Source organism: Aspergillus brunneoviolaceus (assembly GCF_003184695.1).
Source record: "Aspergillus brunneoviolaceus CBS 621.78 unplaced genomic scaffold BO95scaffold_92, whole genome shotgun sequence".
NCBI lineage: Eukaryota > Fungi > Ascomycota > Eurotiomycetes > Eurotiales > Aspergillaceae > Aspergillus > Aspergillus brunneoviolaceus.
This window is the reverse complement of record NW_020290822.1, coordinates 55,688-81,010: the sequence shown is the minus strand read 5'-3', so window position 1 is coordinate 81,010 and position 25,323 is coordinate 55,688. Positions and strand designations below refer to the sequence as shown.

The 25,323-nt window shown below is 52.3% G+C and overlaps 11 protein-coding genes across 11 annotated transcripts; 4 read left to right on the top strand and 7 right to left on the bottom strand.

Annotated features, from left to right (window-relative positions):
- Window positions 1-143: 143 nt before the first annotated feature.
- BO95DRAFT_518461 (amidohydrolase) lies at window positions 144-2,515 on the bottom strand. Its single transcript, XM_025591973.1, has 3 exons — window positions 2,384-2,515; window positions 1,883-2,323; window positions 144-1,817 (listed from the first exon to the last, which is right to left on the bottom strand). The coding sequence occupies exons 2-3, from the start codon at window positions 2,071-2,073 to the stop codon at window positions 386-388; spliced, it is 1,623 nt and encodes a 540-aa protein (XP_025437288.1). The 5' UTR covers window positions 2,074-2,323; window positions 2,384-2,515; the 3' UTR covers window positions 144-385.
- Window positions 2,516-2,530: 15 nt separating this feature from the next.
- On the bottom strand, window positions 2,531-4,270 carry BO95DRAFT_374783 (putative RING finger domain protein; the record flags this gene model as incomplete). Its single annotated transcript, XM_025583115.1, has 5 exons — window positions 2,531-2,651; window positions 2,754-2,930; window positions 2,990-3,427; window positions 3,496-4,058; window positions 4,160-4,270. The coding sequence occupies 5 exons, from the start codon at window positions 4,268-4,270 to the stop codon at window positions 2,531-2,533; spliced, it is 1,410 nt and encodes a 469-aa protein (XP_025437287.1).
- Window positions 4,271-5,084: 814 nt separating this feature from the next.
- BO95DRAFT_424064 (putative NADH-ubiquinone oxidoreductase 64 kDa subunit) lies at window positions 5,085-7,470 on the bottom strand (the record flags this gene model as incomplete). Its single annotated transcript, XM_025584655.1, has 4 exons — window positions 5,085-5,983; window positions 6,034-6,184; window positions 6,245-6,585; window positions 6,654-7,470. The coding sequence occupies 4 exons, from the start codon at window positions 7,468-7,470 to the stop codon at window positions 5,235-5,237; spliced, it is 2,058 nt and encodes a 685-aa protein (XP_025437286.1). The 3' UTR covers window positions 5,085-5,234.
- Window positions 7,471-8,008: 538 nt separating this feature from the next.
- BO95DRAFT_518458 (putative sister chromatid cohesion protein Mis4) lies at window positions 8,009-13,965 on the bottom strand. Its single transcript, XM_025591972.1, has 5 exons — window positions 13,667-13,965; window positions 13,412-13,601; window positions 13,221-13,357; window positions 11,150-13,163; window positions 8,009-11,093 (listed from the first exon to the last, which is right to left on the bottom strand). Exons 1-5 carry the CDS (start codon window positions 13,827-13,829, stop codon window positions 8,276-8,278), a joined length of 5,322 nt encoding a protein of 1,773 aa, XP_025437285.1. The 5' UTR covers window positions 13,830-13,965; the 3' UTR covers window positions 8,009-8,275.
- A 156-nt stretch (window positions 13,966-14,121) lies between these two features.
- BO95DRAFT_424060 (DNA-directed RNA polymerase I core subunit RPA12) lies at window positions 14,122-15,198 on the top strand. The gene is made up of 3 exons (XM_025584654.1): window positions 14,122-14,324; window positions 14,397-14,628; window positions 14,691-15,198. The coding sequence occupies exons 1-3, from the start codon at window positions 14,210-14,212 to the stop codon at window positions 14,707-14,709; spliced, it is 366 nt and encodes a 121-aa protein (XP_025437284.1). The 5' UTR covers window positions 14,122-14,209; the 3' UTR covers window positions 14,710-15,198.
- BO95DRAFT_447576 (deoxyhypusine monooxygenase) lies at window positions 14,730-16,070 on the bottom strand. The gene is made up of 2 exons (XM_025587654.1): window positions 15,433-16,070; window positions 14,730-15,344 (listed from the first exon to the last, which is right to left on the bottom strand). Exons 1-2 carry the CDS (start codon window positions 15,921-15,923, stop codon window positions 14,819-14,821), a joined length of 1,017 nt encoding a protein of 338 aa, XP_025437283.1. The 5' UTR covers window positions 15,924-16,070; the 3' UTR covers window positions 14,730-14,818.
- Window positions 16,071-16,763: 693 nt separating this feature from the next.
- BO95DRAFT_447574 (ETC complex I subunit) lies at window positions 16,764-17,840 on the bottom strand. The gene is made up of 3 exons (XM_025587653.1): window positions 17,561-17,840; window positions 17,395-17,505; window positions 16,764-17,345 (listed from the first exon to the last, which is right to left on the bottom strand). Exons 1-3 carry the CDS (start codon window positions 17,785-17,787, stop codon window positions 17,036-17,038), a joined length of 648 nt encoding a protein of 215 aa, XP_025437282.1. The 5' UTR covers window positions 17,788-17,840; the 3' UTR covers window positions 16,764-17,035.
- A 155-nt stretch (window positions 17,841-17,995) lies between these two features.
- BO95DRAFT_424050 (F1F0 ATP synthase subunit f) lies at window positions 17,996-19,037 on the top strand. The gene is made up of 6 exons (XM_025584653.1): window positions 17,996-18,028; window positions 18,118-18,175; window positions 18,248-18,262; window positions 18,404-18,557; window positions 18,618-18,683; window positions 18,741-19,037. Exons 2-6 carry the CDS (start codon window positions 18,128-18,130, stop codon window positions 18,764-18,766), a joined length of 309 nt encoding a protein of 102 aa, XP_025437281.1. The 5' UTR covers window positions 17,996-18,028; window positions 18,118-18,127; the 3' UTR covers window positions 18,767-19,037.
- A 618-nt stretch (window positions 19,038-19,655) lies between these two features.
- On the bottom strand, window positions 19,656-20,236 carry BO95DRAFT_290603 (uncharacterized protein). The gene has a single exon (XM_025581713.1). The coding sequence runs from the start codon at window positions 20,094-20,096 to the stop codon at window positions 19,716-19,718; it is 381 nt and encodes a 126-aa protein (XP_025437280.1). The 5' UTR covers window positions 20,097-20,236; the 3' UTR covers window positions 19,656-19,715.
- Window positions 20,237-21,181: 945 nt separating this feature from the next.
- BO95DRAFT_290619 (putative C2H2 zinc finger domain protein) lies at window positions 21,182-23,957 on the top strand. The gene is made up of 2 exons (XM_025581714.1): window positions 21,182-21,725; window positions 21,790-23,957. The coding sequence occupies exons 1-2, from the start codon at window positions 21,673-21,675 to the stop codon at window positions 23,876-23,878; spliced, it is 2,142 nt and encodes a 713-aa protein (XP_025437279.1). The 5' UTR covers window positions 21,182-21,672; the 3' UTR covers window positions 23,879-23,957.
- BO95DRAFT_447571 (uncharacterized protein) lies at window positions 23,735-24,589 on the top strand. Its single transcript, XM_025587652.1, has one exon. It carries the CDS (start codon window positions 23,965-23,967, stop codon window positions 24,427-24,429), a length of 465 nt encoding a protein of 154 aa, XP_025437278.1. The 5' UTR covers window positions 23,735-23,964; the 3' UTR covers window positions 24,430-24,589.
- Window positions 24,590-25,323: the final 734 nt, after the last annotated feature.

Sequence of the window (25,323 nt, the reverse complement as noted above, 5' to 3'; positions counted from 1 at the left end):
TACAGTATACAGTACGCAGTCCGGTCTGCCGGTAGTGTACTCTGCGCCTCTCTATCCCAGTCCATGTTCTGTACAGTACCAACAGGAATTGAACAAGTTATCACTTGCTTGAACCCGGCAGGTCATTCGACACACCATAGGATATATCCCCCCCCCCCTCCACAAACCATACTATACACACATAATACCCGACACCCAAGAGAGCACTGAAACTGTATCCTGGATACTGTACCCTCCTATCCTATTCCCCAAAAACCCCCAACCGCACACCCGAAGACACAGAACCATATCCCCTCCCCAAACCTCGATCAACTTACAATACAAGCCAAAGCATATCCAACCCATATCCGACCGCTAACCCCTAACCCCTAACGCCCCACTCCACTCACCGTTCGAAAACCCTCCTCCCGGCAAACCAAGTCTCCAGCACCTCGGCCTCCAACAATTCCTCCGCCTCCCAGGCCATATCCAAGACCACAAAATCCGCCATCTTACCGGCGGCCAACGTGCCGGTGCGATCCTCGTCGAAACACGAGTACGCCGAGCCGGCGGTGGCAGCGACGACGGCCTCGAGCAGCGGCAGGGCGAAGGCGGGGTTGAAGACGAGGTCCAGGGCGGGGTCGCGGGCGGAGCGGCGGGTGGTGGCGGTGTAGAGGTTGCGGAGGGGGGCGTGCGGGGCGGTGGGGGAGTCGGTGCCGATGGCGAGGGGGGCGCCGTGGCGGAGGAACTCTGCGTAGGCGAAGGCGCGGCGGCAGCGGGCTTCGCCGAGGAGGCGGGGCCAGGCGCGCAGGATGGCCGGGTCGGCGTGCACGGGTTGGATGGAGGCGGTGATGCCGAGGTGGGCGAGGCGCGCGCTGTCGGCGGGGTGGGTGAGTTCGAGGTGTTCGATTCGGTGACGCTTGCTGCCACTGCCACTGCCGCGGTTGCTGGTGCTGGTGCAGGCTTCCAGCGTGTCGATGGCCAGCCGGACGGTCTGGTCGCCGATGGCGTGCAGGGCGCACTGGAGGCCGGCGGCGTCGGCTTTGGCGACGACCTTGGCCAGCAGCGTGGGATCCCAGAGCGGGCCGCAGGTGGTGCCGGTGCTGGCGTAGGGCTCGAGGAGGGCGGCGGTGCAGGCGTCGACGACGCCGTCGCAGATGATCTTGATGCCGGCGATGCGGAAGTCCGGCGACGTGGTGCGGTTGTACTCGCGGTGCAGAGAGATGGCGCGGTCGACCTGGCGCAGCACGACGGCCTCGTCCGGCGACGGGGTGATGATCCAGTGCGCCGCCAGGCGGATGGGGACGGGCTCGCGCGCCCGCAGCTGCTGCATCGTCGCCCACACGTTCTCGTCCGTCGCCATCTCGATCATCCCCGTGTAGCCCGCCGCGTTGTAGGCCCGCACCGCCTGGCGGATGTAGCCCAGCTTCTCCTCGGCCGTCGACACGCGCGCCACGTGCGGCCACACGTAGGTCACCGCCGCCGCTTCGCCCAGCAGGCCGCTCGGGAGGCCCGTCGTCGCGTCGCGGGCGATGGTGCCCCCCTCCGGGTCCGGGAGGCCGGCCACCTGCAGCTCCTCCAGCGCGGGCGTGTTCAGCCAGGCGAAGTGCAGGTCCTTCGAGTCGATGAAGATCGGCCGCGGGTCCAGGTCGTCGATCATGCTGGCCAGCGCCTGGCCGTCCGTCATGCTGTGCATCCAGCCGCGGCAGAAGAGCCGCTCCGCCGTGGGGTTCTCGGCCGCGGCGCGCGCGATCGTCGCGCGGATGTCGGCCAGGTTCTTGCAGTCGCTGAGATCGATCTTGGAGAGAGAGGCGCCGAACAGCAGCAGGTGCATGTGTCTGTGGGTCTGGATCTGAGCTTGAAGCTATGGGGATCTGGGATTTCTGGGAATTTGGATCTTTACCCGTCGATGAATCCAGGTAGGACTTTCTTGCCATTCAAATCGACCTCATGATCCATCGGGTCAGTGGGAAGATCGGTCTCGGTGCCGACGTAAACAATACGGTCATCCTCGATGATCATACAAGTGGGAGAATCTGCGGGGGGAGGATTGACTCCCGGTATAATAGTGGCATTCCTGAAGAGAGTCTTCATATTGGAATTGGAACTGAAGGTGAAGGTGAAAGTGGAATGAGGAACGAGGAAGAGAGCAGGGTATATAGCAAGATGTGGAAGACCAGGATTTGGAAAGCAACAGCTGTCAAAGTCAACCAAAGTAAACTAAAAGGTGGGGTGGAGCGAGGGAAGGAGAAGGAAGCGAGTGATAAGATGGAAAGTGGATCAATCAATCAATCTTATCGCACTATTAGTCAACTCACTAGTCAACAGTCACCAACCATATCGACTGACTGTCAATTAGTAGTCATTAATCCATCAGGCAGCAAGGAAGCGACAGGCTACGCACCCAATATGCCAATGCCAATGCCAATGCCAATGCCAAGCAAGGTGAGGTCGTTACTACGTAACAAAGCTAGTCGTCGCATCGGATCCCAATCTCCTGACCAGCTGCTGTCGTCGTCCAAAGTCTATACAAAAGTGCCTCCTCTCCAAGTCAGCTGCTGCTGCCCCCTCCTCCCAATCGGTTACGCACCCAGCCCGTAAACCCGGAGCCAGTGCTAGATCCTTCACCACGGCTATCTCGTCGTTGGTCCTGTCCATTGTTCCGGTCCTGGCTTTCGCCCTGACCATGTCCTTGATCATGTCCCTGACCTTGCCCCTGGTCTCGTCCCTGTTCCTGTGGTTGAGCTGGCGCCTCAGAGCTAGGACCAGGCGACGCAGCTGACCACGATGAGAATGACCGCGAGCTCCACGAGGAGGGTGATTGTTCAGGCCAAGCGCCTGGGGGCGGCTGTGACGATCTACCGGGGTTGGCCTCGGCACTGCTTGTGCGTCGCGAAACAGGCTCAGGACTATCGGCAATTACCACCGGGTTATCGCTTGTTCCTTGAGTCCTATACACACACACTATTAGCACCAGTTCAAAAACCACCAGATAATGCGGGTGACTCACTGAGGGGAATCTATACCCCGTCGGCAATGAGGACAAGTGTTATGTTGGTTCAACCAAAGCTCGATGCAGTTATAATGAAACCAATGCTTGCAAGGAAGCACCGTCACTTCGGCTCCAAGCTCCACAGCATCCATGCAAATCGAACATTCAGCTCGGCCTTCATGGCCCAGCATTTCCGTGTCAACCTTCTTCTTCGGCAAGGATCGAATAGCACTGGCAGGAGCTGGAGGAGGTGCGCCACGGTTGGCAGTCTGATCAATCAGCTGAGAGATGACCCTGTCTAGCTCCTCTTGTGAATAGACCGCGTCGCCAAGGCGATCGAAACTCAACAGCGACGACAGCATCGCCAGCGGGTTAGTCCCTGTCACCACCCGTGCGCCGCCAGTTCCAGCCGCTTGGGCGTTGGCACCCAGATCTGCACGAAACAACTCAAGGATACTGCAGTCAAGTCAGCACTCTGCCACGCACTCCTTTCCCTTTTTGACTGGAACGCAGTATCAACTTACTCACTCAAGGTCCGTAGCGGATTGTTAATCGGCTGCGGACCATCCGCGTCTCGAGGATGTAAGCCACCATCCTGGCTGGACGTTGCGGAATTCCCGGTTTCAATATTGAATTCAAAGGAGCCCAGACGTTGTCCCTGTCCCCGAGGTTGGCTAGAGGCTTGCCCCGAGCTGGACACAGAGGCCGAACGCTCGCGTTGTTGGTAGTTGCTGGTCAAGCCCCGGAAGATGTTGTCCATATTCTGCACCATCATCATCGGATCGAGGTTCGAAGTGCTCCGCGTGGACGGGGACTGCCCGGACTGCCCGCCAAAGCCATGCGTGTAGGTGGTTGTGGAGAAAGTGAAGCGACCGTCCGGGGACCGGTATGTGCGATGCCGGAATCCACTTCCGGAGTCCCAGGGCTGATCACCCTCGTTACGGTCCTGATCCCCTTGGGGAGCAGCCCAGGGGTTATGATCAGCCCATGGGTTGCGCGGAGAGCCGGCAGACCGGGGAGAGGAGGCAGAGTCGGGACGGTCGGAAATAGAAGGCGGTTCTTCATCGGGGTCGGGAGGGATTTCGACCTGCGACCGGTTGACCGATTAATTTAGAATTTGATGCAGCATACGTAGTATGAGTAGTAGATAGGTCAGATGGGGAGAGAATGAATCGGGTAAAAGCGTACAATCTCGGTAAAGTCCGACTGGCATTGCGGACAAATCAGGCCGTGCTCGCTGCGCGGCCAGACGCCGCCGCAAGCATGACACATGACACGGTCTCCGGCGGCGTCGGCCATGATGACAAGGCCAAACCAAGAGACTCAAAATGAAGCGCGAAGGGGTGAGCGTCGAGGAGGGATAGAATGAGAAAGGGGTCAGGGGAGAGGGGAAGGAGAGGAGCAAGAGGAGATCCGATCAATCTATCGGTGGTCGCAATCCAGATTCGGACCAGCAAACGGGCGTTTGGCGGGGAACAGCGATCTGGAAATTAGCTCGTGTTTGCTTGATTCTCTGGCAACCAAAATCCAGTCATGCAACCTCAGTCATGGTTTATTTGTCCGTCCGTCCGTCTGTCCGTCCTTTTGGCTTGTTGCAAGCACAGCCTGGAAGGGTGGCAGGGCAGCGAAAGCTCGATCTAGAGATACATGGAAGTGTCGATGACGGCAGACAAACAGTAGGAGGAGCAAGAGCGATGGACGCTCAGATTAACCGCGCAAACAATAGGTGCCTGTGGGTGCCTGTGGGTGCCTGTGGGTGCCTGTGAAAAGTATGGGTAATGCGTAACCGAGTCAAAAGTAAAAGTACACAGAGGTCTGGATAAACAACAAATAATAAGAAGGGGAGGATAAAAGAGGAGAGGTGAACTGGGGGGGGGGGGGTGGAAAGAGAAAGAGAGGCAGAAGCTAAACAATTAAAGTATGAGTACAGAGTAGAAGAAGAGGGAACAGTCGGGAAGGAGTAAATGAATAATGACGTTAGCCCCTCAGCCCGTGGCGCAGTCGAATTTCTTTCTAAGCATCATTCACCACCACAACGCAACAACACGACTTCTACACGGTTTGGGCCTGCCTTTGGCCTTTAGCCTGGTCATAAGATAATGGAATCAGTGGTCATTAAGTCATTGCATATAACTAATATCCACTGCGAAGCTAAAGAATTAAGGTCGTCGTCCATAGATATCTATCTGCATGTCGACCCTTTCCCCCCTGAACAATGGGTGGACGGGTCGAAAATCAACTCAATAACAGTCAACAGAAAAAACTAGAAACTCATCAAATCTCTTCCAAAGAGCGCCCTCTTCGCCCAGTCCATGGCCAGCATACATCTGGTCCGGAAGCTCACACTCTCAGCAAAGTACACACTCCGCCACAGATACATCGCCAACACGCCCCCGCTAAAGTTCAGCCCTCCAAAGTCAAACACCGCCGCATTACTGATGTACGCCAAACTGCCCAGATGCTTGTACTTGAAGGCCTTGTATACCGCCTCGTCTAGATCTCCGTAGTCGATCTGGTTGGCCTGCATGCCCGGCAACGCAGCCGCGATCTTGGTCAATTTCCGGCCGAGGTACTCGCCCTGCTGATTGGCGCGCTGCGCCGTGGCCGGGAGAGAGGTGAGCTTGTTGTCAATCTGGTGCAGGAGCTCGGACAGTTCGCCGAATTCGAGAGTTCCAGAGTGATCCTTGTCATATTGTTCAAAGAGTTTGTCGAGACGGCGGAGGTGGTTCGAGGCCTGGGGGAAGCGCTTCTTTACGCGGCTGGCGACCTCCTTCCACTCGCGGAAGGTCAGATGCAACTTTTGCGGGTCCTTGCCCTTCTCCCACGCAATGGTACGGAGGAAGGAGACAATGTGCTCGGCAATGTTGTTCTGCACCGTGCTGCAGTCGCCAATGGCGTAGACGTCGCCCAAGGGTGCCCCAATCAAGCGTAGGTGCGAGTCAGTTTCCAGGGCATGTTTGTTGTTTTGGGATTCAAGTCGGTCAGAGAGCCGCTTGCAAAGAGGAGCGCGGGCTATGCCATTAGCCCAACATTCGTAGACAAGGGACTAAAGAGATACTTACAGACACCAGTCGACCAGAGACAGAAGCCCATAGGGATCTCCTTGGTCACGACCTTGCCGTCTTCAGTTTGGGTGAAGAGGACTTTGCCGTCGCGAACTTCCTTGACTCGAGCATTGGTCAGGATGTCCACGGAATCGCGAGCGAAGCGAGCCTATGTAGGTGATTAGCACAAGAAGTTCAATGGTTCGATTGTCGAGCGCACGAAACTCACCTCGGCGTATTTGGACAGTGCCTCATCATAGGTGTTGAGGATATGGCTCCGGCTCTGAATTATGTGCACGGAGATCTCATTCCGCAAAACCTTGGGGAAGGAGTGGAGGAGATCCTCGTTCAAAAGATCGAACAGTTCAGCAGCAAACTCCACGCCTGTCGGGCCACCACCACAGACAACGAACGACAAGAGACGCCTGCGCTCTTCGTCACTAGTAGTCGGGAGACAGGCCAGTTCCATATTCTCCAGAACTTGGTTCTTGATCTTGCGAGCATCGTCGATCGTCTTCAGGAAGTGGCAGTTCTCGAGTCCCTTGACACCATGGGGGTTGGTCACGCAGCCTGCGGATTGGGAACGTCAACATCAGTCTGTGCAATCAACCACAAAAACAAGTCGAACGGAAACATACCGACTCCGATAACCAGTTTATCATAGGGAAGGTAGAACCTCTGCTCCTTGCCACTGGCATCAACCTGAGACACCTCGACCAACTTCTCAGAGAACTCCACATCTTCAGCCTGTCCCTTCAGGAAATGGCCATTGATCCGCTGCACAATGCGACGGACAGGCTCCACGAGGGACCTCAAACCGAGCGTACCCACCGTTGCGGACGGTAGCATAGGTGTGAACAAGAAATAATTGGTGGGAGACACGACCGTAACATGGTAGTCACCCGGGTTGAGGTGCTTCAGCAGCGCAATGCTTCCCCAGCCCGTTCCCAACACCACCAACCTAGGCTTGTCTTGGTTTGCCAAGCGGTCGTCCGAGTCATTGTCACTGATTAAGACCTCGGCAATGGGCAGATTCTTAGGGCCGCCCCGTCGGGGATTCAGGGCCAATTCCGAGACCGGGACATCCGAGGCGCTGGAGTTCTCGCGGTAAGTGGTCGCATCGTAGATGAAGAAAGCCACCACTGCCGCACCGCTCATAACAATGAAGAAACCACAGTATGCGAACGACTTGAACAAGACATTGCGGATGGAGGATCTCCGCACGACCTCCGCGGCCTCTGTTGTGGTGGACTTATGCCGGGCCGAATACCGCGGGTTGAAGAACGTCCGCGACGACAGACATTGAGCGGTAGGCTTTAGAAAAGATGATCGGGCTCGGACTGTTACCAAGCCAATTGGTGCCGAGCGCTTTGAGGAATTGTAACGACGAGAGAGAAGGCCGATTCTCCGCAGCGAAGACGTGTCCGGACGACGCCGGAGCAAAGCTGCGCTCATGGAAGCGGTAGGGGGGAGAAAAACAGGACAAGGAAGAACAGCCGAATTTGAAGGGCTGGGCTAAATATTACCACCCGCAATGGGGATCAAAGATAGAATAGACAGAAATTCACCAAGAGAACGAGTGAATACACGCAATGACGGAAGTTACACCACCGAGCGTAAGTGAGGAAGAGTGGGAAGAATGAACAGAACAGCAAGAGACACGCGAAAATCGGAGGGAGTGAGTGAGTGGCAGGCGACGTCATTGGGAGCCAAGCCCGCTAACTGGAAGGACTGAGGCCCACTCGGCCTGCAGGGCCCGGCTTGGCATCCACTCAGTATGAGCGAGCACTATGGATTCATGGAAGAACTTGAATAGCGGGTGCTAGTCTAATGCGCACTCACTACAAACTAATCTTCACCAACAGTTGCAAGTAGCTCTTGAACATGTTGATAGCACGAGCTAAACGTAATCTATATATATCTCGGCAGTCCAACCTCCTCCACCGCAAGCTAGAAACCATCGACCCAAGAAATGTGGAGGTAACCCACCCTTCCGAGATTCAATGAAGATAGTAGTACTCATGTATAGATAACAACAAAAGAAACCAGTAAGCATGCTCCTCTCTGGTTCAGAAATATGGGAATAAGTATAAAAGTTCATCAGTAGCGCTCAGTTACCAAGCCAAAGCAAAGTCTCCTCCCCATTAACGCCGGTCCGGGTCCCATATGCATGCAACCTTTCGACTATTAAACAGCCCAGTTACACTTCCTCCATCAAAACCGACCCGATCAACGGGCCTTCGGCTTCGTTTGTTGATGTTCAATGCCATTCCTGTTCTTCTCCCGGTTCAGTGCTGGCTCGTTTCTTCCCCGAACCGCTCTTTCGCCCGCGCGGACGTTTCACCGGACTGTGGCCGGACGTCGAATTCTTTCTCTTCGCGGGTCTCTGCACACCCGTGGAAGCCCATGCAGCTCCCTGATCATCCATGTCCGTGACTTCTTCTCCCTCGGCATCTTCGTTGTCTCCCACCTTAAACTCGTCGTCAATCGCGAGTAAGGTCGCAAATTCTCGGCACTTCTCGATCATAGCCTCCTCGCTACTCAGAGAGTTCATGTTCCGTGCGATCGCGTCCCAGAATTTGTCGCCGGTAATTCCATGCACCTTGGTGGCTGACTTGTTGAGCTCTTTGGACCCGGCTTTAGCTTCCTTGTCACGGACATGTGCTGTAACTCCGTAGAGACGGCGAAGATATGTTCGGGCTTCCCAAAGCATGGCGAGGGATGCGGCAGCCGTGGCCAGAAGCCGCAGGGTCTCTGGGTTGACCTCTGGTTTTGGAGCCATGTCTCCTAGACCCTGCGCCGCGGACATAGTCGTCGCTGCCCCACCTTCGGTCGACGTCTCAGGCTTCGAAACGAAGATTTCCGTCTCAATTGAGTGAGCCACAACGGTTCCCGTTGCAGACAAAATGCGTTCCATACAACCGATAGTCGGCACGAGTTCCGCAAGTTGGCCATAATCCAAGAACGCGAGATTTTGCGCCACAAACCGGGCGAGCAAAAGGTGTTCGGGCGGGTCGCCGGTGACCTTGAGCTTTTTGAGTTCGAAATCCACCTTGGAGCAAAGATTGGACAAGAACTTCCTCTGGTAGCGGCTGTTGCTGATCTTGATAATATCAAAAAGCGGTGCTAGTTTGGCGATGTATGGGCGGCTCAAGGCGCCACTCGGATCTCCCACAACATCGCGCTGGTAGTAAAACGCTTCCTGGACAGCACGCATGTATTCTCTTTCGAACATAGATTCGTACTGTTGATGAAGCATCCTGTGAGTATCGGCTGCTACCTTGGCAATTGCTGGTACTGTAGACGTCTCCAAGGAGACGAGGACACCGGCACACTCTTTGGGGTGCACTAGACCTTGACGGTTGATGCTTGCTATCAATTCAATCGCCGTCAAAGCATACGAATCCTGCCTTGATTGCGCAACTTTAAGCATGTTGTGAAGGAAGTGCTGTGCAATCAATGCCGCAGCGCCATCATTGTCGCTGGCTTTGAGTGATCCTCCCAACCTTGTTGCTTTCTCTTGTTCTGCAAGCTCGGCAGCAGCCACCACAGACTTTTCTGCCTTGCCTTCGTGCATTGCAAAGAAATCAGCAAAGGACCTGAGTACTATGTTCTGCAGACTTGGGTTGTCTTCCTTGAAGACGCCCGAGAGGACGTGTCTCGGGCCCTCGCGACCAAACTGCGCTGGCCAAGACTGACAGACGGATCCCAGACTCTCCAGCGACATTACCCTTAGCTCAAGCGGTTGCTTAGGAAGGGCAAATGATATGATGGAGTCCACCATCAAGCCAGCCACCGATCCTCCGCTCCAAGATGGAAAGGCAGCTCTAAAATGAGGCTCGTATTTTTCGAGATCACAGTGCCTTCCAACGCAGCCAGCGATCCGAATATAGCTCTTAGCTCTAGCCAACACGGCACTGTTGGTGCTATCCGAAAGGTCGATGTTCTTGTAGTGCTGTATCGGTTTCAGCACCGAGATCGTGAGCTTCACGAGCCGATCGGTATTATTCAAAACGCCATTGATGGTCCAAAGACAAGCCATAACCTCGTTGAGTTCGGAGCGAGCAAGCTTGGCAACGCTCTTGAACAGATCGTTCTGCACCTCTTTCAAAAGAGTGTTATGAGCCGATGACAGGTACGGCAGCACACAACGATAAATGACGACCACAGACCGAAATAGGAATAAATCCTCCGCCGTAGCCAGATGTCCAATGTACGGATGAAGCGTCTCCAATTGATCGGGACGGAACAGCTTCGCATTGGATTTCGCGAACACAGTGATTGTCTGCAGCAGCGCCTGCTGAAAGTCTTTGCCAGATTCATTGTCTTCGACAAGTCTTTCGAACATGGTAGAGACCATGGCTTTACACACCTTGAAATTAAGAGGTGCAGACTTTGAAGTGTCGGCCATGATCTTCCTCAGACAATTACCCAAGGTTTCAAGCGCGGTGTCGCTGCGTTGAACAAGATCAACGATCAGAGTGACGCGCTCACCAAGACCCACCTTGAGCATGGAGTTGTCTTGCGCAGAGTCTATCAGGTCATGGAAGGGCGCAAGCCATATCTCCTCAAATGTCTGGCGAGCCAAGGTGGCAACGCTTTCTTCATGATCACATGTCCGCTGCAAGAAGCTGTCCACAATAGCTAGCTTCAACTCAATGCGCGATGTCTTCAGATAGACGTCCTTCAGCAGACCGATGCAGCGCTTTCGCACACCTGCAGTCGGATCGGCAGCACAAGCCAGAATGCTCCGGCAGCCTTCTTCCTCAAGCTTCGGCTTCAGGACCATGCATTTGGCGATCAAAGACAATGCAGAATCGCGCACCATCGGAGATGCGTCTGTCGTACAGCGCAGAATCACACGCATGACTGAGGTATCTCTGTCGAGAAGACTGGGGTCCTTTTCAAGCATGTAGATAACACTCTTCAGACTGCGACTTCGGACCTTAGCCTGATCACTGGCGATCGAATTGAGTAGAACTTTCAAAATTGTGTCGAATGCCTTACAAAATCCCGAATTCAAGACTGTCATCATGTAAGAAAATCGACCATGTGCTGTAGGAATGTTGTCAAAGTGTCTAGGAAAGTCAGCGATACGCCCTCGTCAAATGCGTGCCTTTTATGAGTCCCTCACCGATGAGTTTCGAGCCACCGCGGGTCAGACATCGACCTCATTAGGAGTTCCACCAGACCTTCATTTGCATCATCATTTGCGGGATCATCTTTGTCTTCAGAGTTGTAGTATACTGAACAAAAGGTTTTGGCCCATTGCGCCAAATAGTATCCCCGAGCACTTGTGAGCTGCCAATTGTCTGAGCTGCGGTCCTGGATAAGATATTCAAGAGTCATCCGATAAGGACCCTCGGCCACGACGAGATCCTGCGGGTGTAAAGCGCGATTCGAATAGTCCTCGAACATCTGCCTCAAATCATCGGTGAGGCCACTATCCGCTTCTTCCATGACTGGAAGCAAATGCTGAGCAGTCGCTATTAGGTCAGAAATTGCAGAGCCCATCCAACCCAGAAGCTCAAGCGCCATGCTCTTGGCGGTCGCGGAGCTCTTATCAAGGTCAGCAATGCCAACCATATGAGAAGCCATAATTCGGAGAAGGAGTTCCGCAGCCGGCCAATCTGTAGAGCCCAGGACGCTAATCAAGTCCTCAGTGAAAAGGTCGAAGATATTCCGATATGGTTGGTCCCCAGTCTTGGTAGAAGTCATTGCCCGTTGTACGATAAATTTCACGATATATTGAGCACTTCGGACGGCGTTATCATATAAGCGATTGACTTTCGTTGCAAGACGCTCCAGAGACACATCCGAATCCTGATCATCATCTTCCTGACCGCCTCCTGAACGCTCCTCGTCTTCGTCCTCGTCCTCGTCGTTATCAGTCAACCCTGGCAGCTTCTGCTTCATCCTGGAAGACTTGGAGCTGGGAACGTCTAAAGCGGTCGTTTGCACCAGCTGCATCACCAATGCAGTGAGAAGCTGAATATTCTTGCCATCTGCAAGCTTGAACTGCCTGGCACTCTGTCGCGTGGAAGGGAGTTTCTCTAGAGAAACCAATATCTCATCTAGAATATACGGCCGCTGGGCAGGATACTTCGAGAATATCTTTGCCAGAACGTCCATTGCTCCCCGCCTGACCGACTCATACTTCTGATAGCCGACAGTGGAGTCTTTTTCAGTATGAGCATTTTCCACGAAGATCAGTTTGGCTGCGAAGTACTCCGCTGCATTGACTGTCCCTTCCGACACTTCAATGCGAGCGAGGAAATTGGCGAAAAGGGCAAGGACTTTCTTGCTGTGTTGAATGAGCGCGCTGAGCACCCGTTTCTGCGATGAAAAGAATTCAAAGTACTTCGCATCTTTGCCCCCAGGACGTGCTTGAACGGCAGGAATAACGCAGTGATCGAAAAGCTGATTGAAGACGTTGGGGATTGCTTCGATTAGGTCTTCTGGGCATAATTCCCGCTCCGTTTGAGAACCAGACATGGTCTGCAGCAAAGTTCCCACCGTGGACAATGCATTGTACATATCATCCAGCTTTCTAAGAAAGTTCTGAGTGTCTGACTCACTTGACGGATCGTCTAGTCTCAAATCAAGCGATTGCGCAGCAATGATGGGCTTTTCGCAGAGCTTCTGGGCCCTGTTCAGATATTCTGAAGGAATATCCTGAAGCCGATTGAAGCTAATGACCTTCTTAATAGCCTTTTGCAGCCGCGTATGAGTATCTGAGGACAGAACTAGCCCGTTCACGTCCAGCGCGTGAGCTGCGACGAACATCGAGTTGCACTGCTCAGTAGTCCCCTCTGACAATGTCCCCGGATCAAGCTGATCCTCTGCCTCAAATATCTCCTGGAACAGATCCTGGAGCTTGACAAGAGCCGCATCCGCCTCTTCTTTCTGGTCCTTCAACCGGATTGATCCAATATTATCACCCCCATCTGCATTGAGTTTGCGCCTCTTTGAGGCAGTATGATTGTCGGTGTGAGGTGGCAGCGGTTTCACGGGAATGACTACCGAGAGCTGAGTGGCTTGAGAAAGCTGCCGATTCTGGGGAGGAGGGGTTGGTTTATTTGTGAGAGGTGTCTTTTCTTTCCGGGACGTAGGCTTCTGCGAGACCTTCATGTCGTCCGAGGTTGGATCTGATGACTGTCAGTACGAGCGCGTATTGCGATTGAGTATATGCTTGAGCTTTATACATCTGAATGCAATGTCCGTGGCGTCCAGCATCATTTGGGCAAAGGGACTAAGCTTGTTGTTGCTGGAAACATGGTCCGGAACGGTAGTTGATGGTGAGGGCTGAACATTTCCAATGCCAGGTGGTAGTTTAAATTTGCTATGAAGTCCAGTGAGTCTTTGTTGTGTATACCAAGGGTCATTTTCATCTCACAATTCCGTTAGCTGGTCACCATCCAACAATTGCTGCAGGTACTCCCGAGATGTCTCCAGGCGGCTCGACTCATCGCGTCCCGATCGGATCTCGTTGTTCAGGTCGCTCAGAGCAGTACGACCAGACTGAACAATATGATTGATAGAGGTGGTACTAGGGGGTCGCCCAATGTCAGGACGTAGGATGCAGTCTAAGGAGAGACGGGTAACTATCAGTTTGAACTCCTTTGTCGCTCAGATGCTATATCACACTGACCTAACCCAAATATCGGCGCGCTAGACATAGGAGAATACTGCAGAGCTTCGTTCACATACAAAGGCCTATTCCAAGCCCGAACTTGCCCATTCGGGCCCAGAGGCTGCGCCTGTGGATGGCCATTGATGACGACCTGAACGGCCGGGTGCCAATTTTGAGCCATAGCAGCGGTATACCCGAGTGGGAAATAGGGGTCGGTGTGACAGGAGGGTTAGAACAGCGGAGGAAGACATGCTCTATCCAGAGACATGGCTATCTGTCAAGGAAATGAGGGATCATTCCAAAAAAAGGAAGATGGGTTTACTTCAACAGATCGCAATACAAACTGATGCAATAATTAATGCCAGGCACGGTTCTCATGCCGCTGCCGCTGCTGACCGCCCGGGACTAATGTAGTTGCTGGCCTTGGAAAGTGGTCCGTGCAGTGGAAATCTTTCCGGAGGGCCGCTTTCCCTCGCAGAAAAAAAAGTTGGGAGGCTCACAGATCGATACGGCTAACGAAGAAATCACAACCTCGAACCCCATACTCGACCTATATCCAATATGTCGGCCATCGGATCCCTTGTTTTCTGCACTGACTGTGGCTCCTTGCTGGATGGCTCAATTGGAGACCCGAGCAAGATTCTGATCTGCGATATTTGCGGAGCTAAGAACAAAGGTAGAACGGTCCCCCAAAGTTAAGGAAATATAAAATATACCATGTCACTGACGCAGCTCTCTTGTGGATCAGACACCGTTGCCCAAACTATCGTGTCCGAATCCAAGCCCAGTGCTTTCCCCTCATCTCTCAGGGCAAAGCGATCTGCCGTCCAGACTTTGACCGCGGAGGACAGAAAGACGGAAGCCCTTGCCCAGCACACATGCGCCCAGTGTGGTAGAAAGGAAATGTATTTCACGACAGTACAATTGCGCAGCGCCGACGAAGGAAGTACAGTTTTCTACACGTGTGTTTGTGGTTACAAGTAAGCCCAATTCCTTGCTCGCGTTTTCTGAATAGTCCCGGATCATTGACCACTTTCTACAGGGAGACGACCAACAACTAAAATGCGAAAATCATGACGTCTATTTTTTGGCCCTTATTTGTACATCTATGAGGCACGAAAGCAACTATTTACCGACACCGTAATATCATTGTTCGCATAATTCATCAAATCAAGCAGACACCGCAGCAGGGGCAGCCGCGTCTGGCACCAAGGCGTATTCGACTTCTCCGCTCTTCTCGAATTCCGCCATATCGAGCGCCACGATGATGCTGTCTCTAACCACCTGCTCCGGATCGTTCAAGAACTTCTTCAATGTATCCTCAACACCCTCCACATCGCCCAAGCTGCCAAGGGCTTCCGCGGCTTCGTGTCGCACCATACCCATCTCTGATTGATCGCTCAGGCACTCCGTAAGGCAAGGCACGGAGGCAGGGTGACACAGTTGGCCAAAGACGAAAGCGACCTCGTGACGGAAAAGAGCGGAGGGATCCTTGAGACCCTTGGCCAGCGCATCGACAGCCTCGACGGCCGTGGGCAAGTCCGGAGGCGAGGCAAGGTCGCGCAGTGCGAACATGGCGCGATATCTCTGGAACAGAGGAAGTTTCGTGTCGAGCAGGGTCTTCTCCAATTCGGGAATGGAAGGTTGCTCGGTAGCCATGGGAAGTGGCGGAGCAGGGTCGATGGAAGTGAAGTCACTATTTGTTTCTCAACGATTAGCGCGCTCAATACATCTATGAAGAATCGATAGACTGTGGAATAGACTACGGAATTGCGTAGACGTACCTAGGCTTCAACTTCTCGGCCTTTCTCTCCTCGGAATTCTCCCAGATAATGCGATCAACCGCGATGTCGCACGTCTCGCGGATGACATCGAGCTCCTTCTCATTGTCTCTCAGAGACTTCAAGATCTCCAGACTGTCCTCATATCCGAGAGCACCGAGAGCTTCTGCAGCCTCATGACGACACATGGCATCTTCTTCCGTGTCCTTCAGGACCTGCTGGAGGTACGAGACGGCGTCGGGGTTCCGGGTCTGACCGAGGCAGTAGGCAAGCTCATGCTTGAGGAGGGCGGACTTGGACGAAAATCCAGCAGCGATGGCCTGAATAGCAGGCAGCGTCTTCTCGGTGGGAGGTTGCAGGCAAGCGAGGTACTTGAGGGAGAAAAGGGCGCGGAACCGGCGAGCGAGGGGCTCGGACTCGGAGGTAAGAACCTTGCGCAAGGTGAGGACGGTCTCGTCGACACCCTCCAGATTATCGTTGGCAGCAGAAGACATGATGATTATGAATTAAAGAACGTATTCGAGAAGGCTGAAAAGAGGGGGAAGGGGGTATTGTTGAAGGAGAATAGAGGGCAGAGAGATAGTCGACCATGAAAGATGGACAATTTTTCGATCTTATCACTACCCGATAATAAATTTTAGGTGGGGGGGCGGGGTGCCAGGGCCGTGGGCTAGGCGTCTTTTGCTTTAAAATCTCTCCTAGCCACCACCACCACCACGATCCGGATCGAAACGTGCCGGTAGGCACCATCCTTCAGCTGCAGCGGGACAGATCTTATCTCTGCTGAAATGCCCCAGGAAAGCTCAATGAGGTGACATATCACTAGATTGAGATGTGACAATGGACCCATGTGTAGGCAGACAATGTTCATGCCAAATATCGGCACAAAATATAAAGCTCGATGCTCCCACATACATACGGCAGATGCAGAATGTTTCGCAGTTGCGCTAGTGCCTTCCCACGCAAAACGCCGTATTGTACTGTTTTTTATACTACAGCCGTGTATGTAAATTGACTAGAGTCGTACTAATTAGCTACGGTGGACTTTTCTGTTCAACCTGACATGATATCTTCCGTCTCATACATATACCTTTGAGGAACTCATGTGCGGCTAAGAGACTCATGTGTTGGTATCTATTTTTGGGATCTAGTCAGACTGCTGTTACGTATTAAGATCAATACAATGCAGTAGCTCGCAATAAAGCACTGGGGGTACTAAGGAATTGTAGCACGAGCAGAGACAAAAATGGTAAGCTGGGGCAAGAGCCAGCATACGGAGAAAAAGGTTTTCAGACTGAGATGCTGATGTGACCCAGGTGAGCCTATAGCATCTGGTTGTTCGAACCTCCGTAGCATATGTACCATGAGGGAACCGCTGAAAAGGCTGTATCTTAGCCTGGTCCATGAGTAGGTGCCATGTCAAACACCGCCTTCTGGAAGCCACCTCTAGTGATGCAAACACCTTTTCGGTGACGAAAACAAGCCATGGACTTGAAAGTGTGAGGAGGTTGAAGTGTTGAAAACAATGTAATTAACCTCCAAGCATGATTCAGAACTAGAACAAAAGCCTGCACTTATGTACACGAGACGCGAAGAATAACTCAATTTATTTGGTCTTGATGTGCTTGAGCTTCTTCGGCTCGTGGAGGAAGTTGTTGGAGTACGACTTGGGAACGAACCGGCGCTCATTGGGCTCCTGAACGAAGTACTCGTAACCTTGCTTCTGCGCAAACAGGATGGCGTCCTCCTTGGTCTTGAACTTGAGGTTGGTACCCTGCATGCAGTCGGCGGAAGATTGCCAGCCCATCAGAGGGTTCTCCCACCGGTGACCCTTCTGCAAGATATCCCAATCCATTCTCCAGTGGTGACCGTGCCAGGTTCCAGACTGAGTAGCGGGCTTCGTGGGGCGGTAGATCCTGTATCCAATTAGTGCGCTGGAGCACGGCGACCGACGACCTTACTCACCGGACGGTACGAGCCTGCAGATCGGTGGGAGCGCCGGACAGAACAGCAGCGGCGACGGTGTCACCAGGCTCACTGCCATCCATGACACGCTTGGGCACGGGGGAGAATTGCCTGGATTGTCGTCAGTTGACGCAAGTTCCCCAGATCGCCAGGGAAGAGGACTCACGAAGTAGCGTGGTCAATGGTGGCCTCGTAATCGGGCTGGTGACGGGCCATTGCCTGCGAAGGACTCTCCTTGCGGATCAATGTGCTGTCTTTGTGAGGGATGGTCGGGGCATCAGCAGGGCTGGTCTGGACGGAGCCGTCGGCGGTCGACACAAAACGGGCATTGACAGGAGCGGCGAGCCTGCCAGCGCGGAGGCAGGCGAACCTTCCTACTCTCGCAAGCGACATGATGGGTATATGTGTGTGTGTGGTCTGTGGAGGGGAACAGGTAGAGGAGCAGCTGCGGGAGGACAATTGCAAGGTGAGGTATGCGGCGAGTGCCGGTTGTTCAGACAAATCCGAATTAGGACTAGCGCGATAATGAGGCTCCCTGCGTTAGGAACCGCTCATCCGACAACCCGCTTTCTGTTGGCACTTCTCTCTTCTCCTTGTCAGTATTAATTGTCCTAGTTAACCTGCTAGCGTCAAGGTAAGTCGACTGTTCCGAGACCGACCCATTGTTTATCTCACGTCTCCTGGTATGGATTGAACTTTTTTACTGATGTGACCTTTGGATAGATCCTTCAAGATGAGCTACATCGCCCGCCGCGGTCTTTCGACCCTGATCCCTCCCAAGGTAAGACCCGACTTCAGCACAATCTGAGAACAACATGATACCTGGGCAAATTGAATGCTAATAGTTGCTTAGATCGCTTCCCCTAACGTGAGAATCCCTACCGTCGTGTTGTCTGCCTTCCTTCTGAGATGCAGCCTCGGGAAGCAATCTCTTTCTGCTCTGGTCACCTCGGCTGAACTACCCGCACACCTACCCCTTCCCTATCACCCCAGCTAACAACTTGAAAAGGCGATCGGTGCTGCCAAGGATGCTGCCCGCATGGACCGTGTTGTGAACTTCTACGCCAGACTTCCTCGCGGTCCCGCCCCTGAGGTGAAGGCCACTGGCCTCATTGGACGCTACCAGGCTCGCTACTTCACCGGAAAGAACCAGTCTGCTACTCGTTAGTGACCACTCACCCTCTGTTGTACGATACATCAAACTGACGCCGCATGGCATATAGCCTTCATCCACGCCATTGCCGGTATCCTTCTCCTCGGCTACAGCATGGAGTATTACTTCCACCTCCGTATGTTTCCTAAACTCATTGACAGTGTGCGATACAAGAGCGCTAATTTCAGAGCAGGTCACCACAAGAACCACCCCCACTAAACGACTGGTCTTTGATTTACCGGACGGGCGAGGATCTGTGTATATACCACACCCTCTACAATGAAGACAATGTAGAACATCACCTGGATCATTGTACCATCTTTCAATTGAGAATCGTTTCTAGCAACATGTCCTACCCCTGCGTTCTAACAAATTGTACCACCCCACTGTTTGCAGTCTTTGAAGTTTTCCGGGCAGACAGCTTAGGTCCTCTGCTTGATAGACATTAAACAGGTTGACGAGGAGTCCTATGCTATGTGACACAGTGTGCGTAATTATTTCCAGAATGCCCGTACAACTCGAGGGTTTGGACCGACGAGACTTCCTGTTCATTTTTCTAGGCCTTTAAGATGCCGTACTGAAGCGAACAAGCCAATGGGATAGGGCATCAGTTATGCGCTTCAGAGACCAAACGATATGGCTTAGGATTGTATACAGGCTTTTCTCATATGCTAGTTTACCATTCTTCGCAGCTTTACCATGCTTTCTGGTTAGTCAGCTGGCAGTTCCCAAGTGAGATTACTGAACGGATAAACAAATTCCTCCCATGGCTTAGCGATTATCTCGACTTTTCAACACCCCACAGCCTCCTGCCCATTTTGACTGCTCTTGCCGTGACAGCTGCCCGGACCTGCATGCTCGACAAGCCTCCATGAGTGTTACATCGCATCATCACGCTTGGCCCGAAGGTATTTGCAATGATGTGCAGACATGTTGGCTCGGGGTCGAGGACTTTACGAATATGGCTGAGAACCAGCCTCACTTACCTCTTGCATGGTGCGGCTTATCATTCCATTCTTTCTTCGGTGAGTTGTCGATAACAAAGTAGATTAGTATACTTCCGTCGGAGAGTTGAGCACGAATCAGGTCAAAGGAGCATGGTAGCTATACTGTTGGAGCCAACAGAATGGTCTCATAGCCACGATATCATCAGGAACCGATTGTAGTCTCATGCACCAGATTTCGGGGGAGAGGGAAGGGACGGGACGGGAAGGGAAGAGAAGGAAAGGGAACGGCGGAACGACCTGGACGGCTGCACAGCCACAGGTGGCTTGACATCATTGCCGGTGCAGGTTCCATCCCAGCTGACATGAATCATGTCGGACCAAAAGACTAGGAAAATCTGCCTTGGGTTGCAATAACATCCCTTGCTAGCGCCATTGAAGCAAACAATCGGTGCCTTGTCATGAGGCTCGTGGGAGCCGTACGAATCAGGAAGAAAGGAAAGCGGAGAAGCAAAGGCCGAGGCGCAAAGGGGAAAGAGAAACCAAAAAAAAAAGAAAAAAAAAAAGAAAAGAGGAGGCTCTTGACCACCATTTTCCTTTTTCATTGCTCGTGCAGGTCGGAGGTCCAAGAGAAAAAAAGGCTTACCTGTCAAAGCTTGCTGCTGTCATCACACTTGCAACAAGCTGTTATGTATGACAGAAGGTTTTGGGTCTTCCGTCTGCTCCACTACTTTATCCTGACTTACGTTATGACTGTAAGCATCTATGATGTCCTGGGGGTTGATTCTAGGTCTACGCTTGATTGCTGGTAATTGTCATTTCTGGCCAGAGGTACTATGCAGCAGTTATCAGTGGCGCAGCAGTGTCTAAAGTACTAGTAGCGCTCTTTCACAGCACGATGGGGCGTCGGACACTCCAGCTGAAAGAGTCCGAGACTTGTGACCTTCTTCTCAACCTTCCAGCCTTTCTCAATCAGTTGACTTGAGTTCCAAGGTTTTCTGGACCCAGGTACGACAGTGAAGCGGTGCTTAGGCTCAGGGCACTCTGTGAATTCGATCTCGGATCCTGAACGCCTCACTTTCTGATAGGAGCTTTTGCACAGTCCCGGATATGTTGTCTGGGCCCTCAGTGTAAGCATTTGGATTGTGCTCTGCCTCTTTGATTGGGTACTACAAGTGTGCCGCACGGTGCTTCTTTGATTTCCGACCAGAGCTCATGCAAAGTATGGTGATTGTAACACCGCCCATCTCCTGCAACCTGCATTTGCCCGGGTATCACGAGGATCTAGATATTGTTGCACTGCTCTTAGGGACTACAATGGCTGTCTTCAACTATACGCCAAGCTCACTAATTAGAAACCAAGTGTGTTTGAACAATTCATCATTTAATTTTTCTGAATAGATAGCTTAACTCTGCACGAAGGTCCGCATGTGTACCTGGCGACGATCAACCATTAGTGTAAGCATTACAAAGCCGATTACTTCTTTTCTTTTTTTTTCATGCTTTTTTATCTTTTAGAAACGTCTAGGCAACGTTTGAGCAGGGGTACGAATGTCTGCCTGTTAACCTGCATATTGCTCTCCTCAAATGGTCACCAGCGGGCGTCGCTGCGGGCAAGGCTCCGAGATGGCCCTGGGCTAAAGGACTGAGATTAATTGTCCGCTTGAAATTAGCCACGCAACGTCATGGCATTTCGAATTTTCCTTAAGGGATAATCTACATACCGCTATTTGGGGGGAGAGACAAGTGTTGAGTTCGAATGATATGATACCTGACACGGCCTGCTAGGAACAGTGATGCCTTATATATGATATGCTATCCTCCCAAAGTTCTATATTCTTTTGAGATCCTCGACCTATTCTAGCTGGCTTGGACTGTGTGTGCTCAATATAGCATTCCCATTTGAGTCGGCTACCTTTGTCTTACTACACTCCTGACCTTTCGGTGCTTGTGAAGAGCCAGGTACCGCTTATTTTCATCAATACAAGCCTTGCTCCATCCCCCATTCAGATCTTTTCCAAACTTCCCGTCTCACAGGACGCCTCATTGACCTCTCTAACTCAGATTCACTAGTCTGTCTTGCGCCAACAGCCTTCTGTGTGGACATGAACGACGATTCGAGCAACAGCGATGCGGCCCATATACGTTTCACTTATCCTGATTACCAACATCATCTAGACCATGGTCAACTTATTCCTACTGGACCCTCCGGACCATCTGGAATACATTCATTAGTTTGTTGTCCCAAGTAGACCTTTCTACCCATACCTAATCTAACTTCAGTGTTCAGCAGCAAAGCCCCTCGTCGATTCCCTCTCTCGGATCTCCTTCGATCAGTATTAGTCCCACGGAAGATGCCATTCGTCATGAGTTAGACATTCCTCTCTTCTACGACCACTCCATCAATCCTCTAGCTGGCCATCAACCTTTGTTTGACAACGCGAACCCTTTAACAAATACAGACATTGAGGATACTGGGTTTGATCCGCTATACTTTGCGCCTGCGCCTGCGCCTCAGGCATCGAGCGATGTATATCGGGATGAGTTCAGGCTTGCCGTGGAACATCTCATCCACATAGTTCAGAACAACGTCTTGCAACGCCAGATCCCTCAGCTACATGATGCCAAAGACTTCCTGCAAGTTATCTGGCACAGACTGAACGGCATGATTCAGCAACAAATTGAAATATTCGAGAGATTGGCAGATACCGGTCCAAGAACAAGCAAATTCTGCTGCTGGCTTTGCCCTAGTGGACAGCGTAAGTTCTACAACACGCGGGCCTCCTTCAGACGTCATGTTGCCTATGAGCATGCCCCACGGTCTATCTATCGTTGTCTCGATGACAAGTGCCTTTGGACGACGAGGAGGAAGGACAAGGTGCATTCGCACTTGAGACACAATCACGGATTCCAATGGCGGGCCACTCGCGAGCAAATCAATATAGTTGAGACTAAGCTGCCCCCACCTAGTGTCTGCCCGCTGTGTCAGAATGTTGTTGGCTCCTGGGATGAGTACTTTAAGTGCGTGTGTGGGCATTGTCAGGTGGCAGGAGCTGGCTCGGCAAGCACCAGCGCTAGCCAGAGTCGCCGGAACAGCGACGACCGTGGACAGGGCAGTGGTGGCTCTGGCTTCAATCATTTCCAATTCCATGGCAGTGGCCTTGGGGCGAACAATGGCCAGTCCCCCTCTGGGAACGGCACACATACGGGCTCGACCTTTTTCAGCACGGGATATCACTATAAACAGCATACACATCAAGCGACACATGGTGTAAACGACCCCGCGTCAGCGACTCTGACGGGCCCAAACTCCGGTGTGGTCTCTGATTATGAACCATCACATCTTGCAGAAGTTGAAGGGCCGCGTTCCGAAGAAAGGACATGTGCCGGACCAACAAGTCTAACAAGTCAGCATTGGTCGGTGACGAATGGTACCAATCCAGCCACACGTGCCCAACACAATGAGGGAACTGTCTCTGAGATCAACAAGTCTCATACCAACATTTCTGGGCTTGAGAAACATAAAAGAAGACCCCACTCACAAGAATCGCTACAGAAAAGATTTCTCGCTAGAGGTCAAGGAGAGCTCCACCAAGAGCCAAAGAAGGTTCAGGCCGAGAAGAAGTGCACCACCTGTGGACATGTCTTTGACAATTGCTCTCAATGTCGACGATCAAAAGCGCTTTCCGGAAAATGTCATCAATGTGCAGATCGGACCTGCAACAATGCAGGTCTCCGAAAAGCAGAGATCTGGCGGGGCCGTGACCGGGCTCCTCGTGTGAATAGACAGGATGCCCTGACACACTCCGTCACCGATACGACTTGGTCACTGCCATCGACAAATATTGGGAATGATTACTCTGATCCTCCTCGCGCTACGGGTGCTTCTAGTATTCCCGAAGAATGCCGACCTTATGAAGTCTCCTCGCTGCACCGTCAGCTCACAATTCCTCCATTTCACAGCCGAACCAAGCTAGATAGCGAAAGCCACAGTCCTTGCACCACAAGATCGCGGTCTACTCTAATGCCAATGCTTTCAATTGATACCAATGTGGTGATTTCGACGAAAGACCCTTCCGGAAAAGAACCCGCAGTTGTCTTGCACGCCCCGGCAAGATGCCTACCAGCAAAGGTGCAAGATCAATCGACACCCGAAGCACAGACTAGACTACATCAGTGCCGCGCAGGCCAAGTAACAAGGTATTTCACAGTTTTCAGTCAAAGGCTGGTATCTTTGGATCAAGAAAAGACTGAATTTTGCAACTCGGACTCATGCATGCCACATGAGAAGACACTATCAATCAGTCATCTGGACCACGCGGTGCTGCGTGTGATGTACAGCTCTGTGTCTGGAATGATCCTCTATGGTATGTTTTTGTACACCTAGCCTTTCACGCGTATAGACCATGAAGTGGCTCATGTGCTCACTGTTCCACAGAAAGAGGGATCGAGCAAGGCACCCTGATCGAATCGATGGATGTGGATGTCACTCGTCGCTCCTTGGGATGGCCGTGCAAGCCGTCTACACAGAAGACGCGTCTTCCTCAATTGGTCAGGAAACGAGCTGATAAGAAGAAAGGCACTTCAATGTTGCGAGCACGGCTCCACATAGTTGTTGAACTTCTTGCACTCCACGCGATGGCCATCAAACAACGGTCCAAGAGGAAGTGTTTGACTGACGGTACTCGTACCGCTAAAGTCGTCGCTCGTTCGATTTCATGCACTTTACCTGAGCTAGCAAGCCCGGATGATGTGGTCCCCCCGCTGTTCGACGCTGTCATAGCGTTGGACACTTTTGCGATGGTGAATATCGTCTCCTCTTGGATCGCAACTATCGTCCCCGATACTGAAGGGCAGGTAGAATTGATGCTGTTAATGTGGTCGTATATCTACATCATTCTCAGCGGCAGCCCAATCACTCTTCGGCTACAGAGCTAATATTGACAACAATACCTGCCAATGCTGCTTCTTGATGCTTCGGAAAGGGTTACGATTGGTATTGTCATGCGCCGCTTCTTTTTCACCTGCATCTATCCGCTTGTCGTACTATGCATGTTTATTATGTTCCACCACTAAGATACCTTTGCAGATAGTGATAGTTCTCTCTTGTCTTCATGTAACAAATCGAAAATCCTGAACGGATACTAGTCAAAACATATTACCTAGAAGGAAGAGTAGATTCACCCCTTACTAGGTGGATGGACGGGCCTGCGGGGATAGGAGTTAACCGGTAATCTCCACCCGAGAGAGATGACATAACCATATCCGAGGATCCGCCCTATCGATAAGCGTCGGTCAGCAATGAGCAAACAACATCCCCCTCTTTCTCTCCAGAAGCATGGGGCAAAGCGCGGCCTGCCCTCAAAAAGCACTAAACCAACTTGCCGGCCAATTGGAACCTCGTGGCTGGTCTTGCTCTGCAGTGAATTGGCAGGGTGTCTGCTATGACCCTTGCTGAATTCACACTGTTTGCACCACGACCCTCTCACCCGTGTGGCTGATAATGAGTTCATCTGGCTTGCCCCCCGCTGCTGGCGGCGGCCCTCCGGGATCTTCTCCTCCCTCTCACCAAGGAGCATCGGATTCAGGGTGGCATCCGGCTCGGGAATGGCTTGAGGAAGACGAAGAAGAAGACGACGAGTATGAGGATATGGACTATGAGCCCAATGAAACTGACGAAAGAGACGACGACGATTCCGATATTGAGCCGTATGACGACGAAGATAACGACGACGACCTAGACCACATCGATATCGATGGTGCTAATCTCAGTACTGTTCCCCCCCCCCCCCAAGTCTTTTAGTTTGATTTGTGTGCCAGCTCATTGAGCTT